General features: G+C 76.4%; 1 protein-coding gene across 1 annotated transcript in view; it reads right to left on the minus strand.

Moving 5' to 3' along the window:
* OPLAH (5-oxoprolinase (ATP-hydrolysing)) overlaps positions 1–301 on the minus strand; it is a 41342-nt gene that overhangs the window by 3762 nt on the left and 37279 nt on the right. The window contains exon 16 of the mRNA XM_014956139.1: positions 13–162. Within this exon, the coding sequence (XP_014811625.1) occupies positions 13–162 (150 nt within the window). The remainder of the gene's footprint in view (positions 1–12; positions 163–301) is intronic.

Raw genomic sequence — 301 nt, forward strand, 5'->3', positions numbered from 1 at the left:
CCCCCGCCCCACCTGGGAGGCGGCGCAGACGCCGAAGGCGCGGAGGATGACGTCCACCACGCGCTGGGAGGTGAGGACGTTGCCCCCCACCACGGCGGCCTCGGGCGAGGGGTCCAGGATGGAGCCCTTGGGGATCACCACCCGCACGGGGGCCAGGCACCCCTGGGGGGGCACCACCCTGTCAGCCCCCCCCGGCTCCTGACCCACACCCTGGGGGCTGGGGGGGCAGCACTGCCCCATGGGCACCCCCTCTGCTCCCCCCACTTGGTGCTGCTGGGGATGGGGGGGGGGCAGCCCCCAC

This window comes from Calidris pugnax, unplaced genomic scaffold, assembly GCF_001431845.1.
Source record: "Calidris pugnax isolate Ruff unplaced genomic scaffold, ASM143184v1 scaffold307, whole genome shotgun sequence".
NCBI lineage: Eukaryota > Metazoa > Chordata > Aves > Charadriiformes > Scolopacidae > Calidris > Calidris pugnax.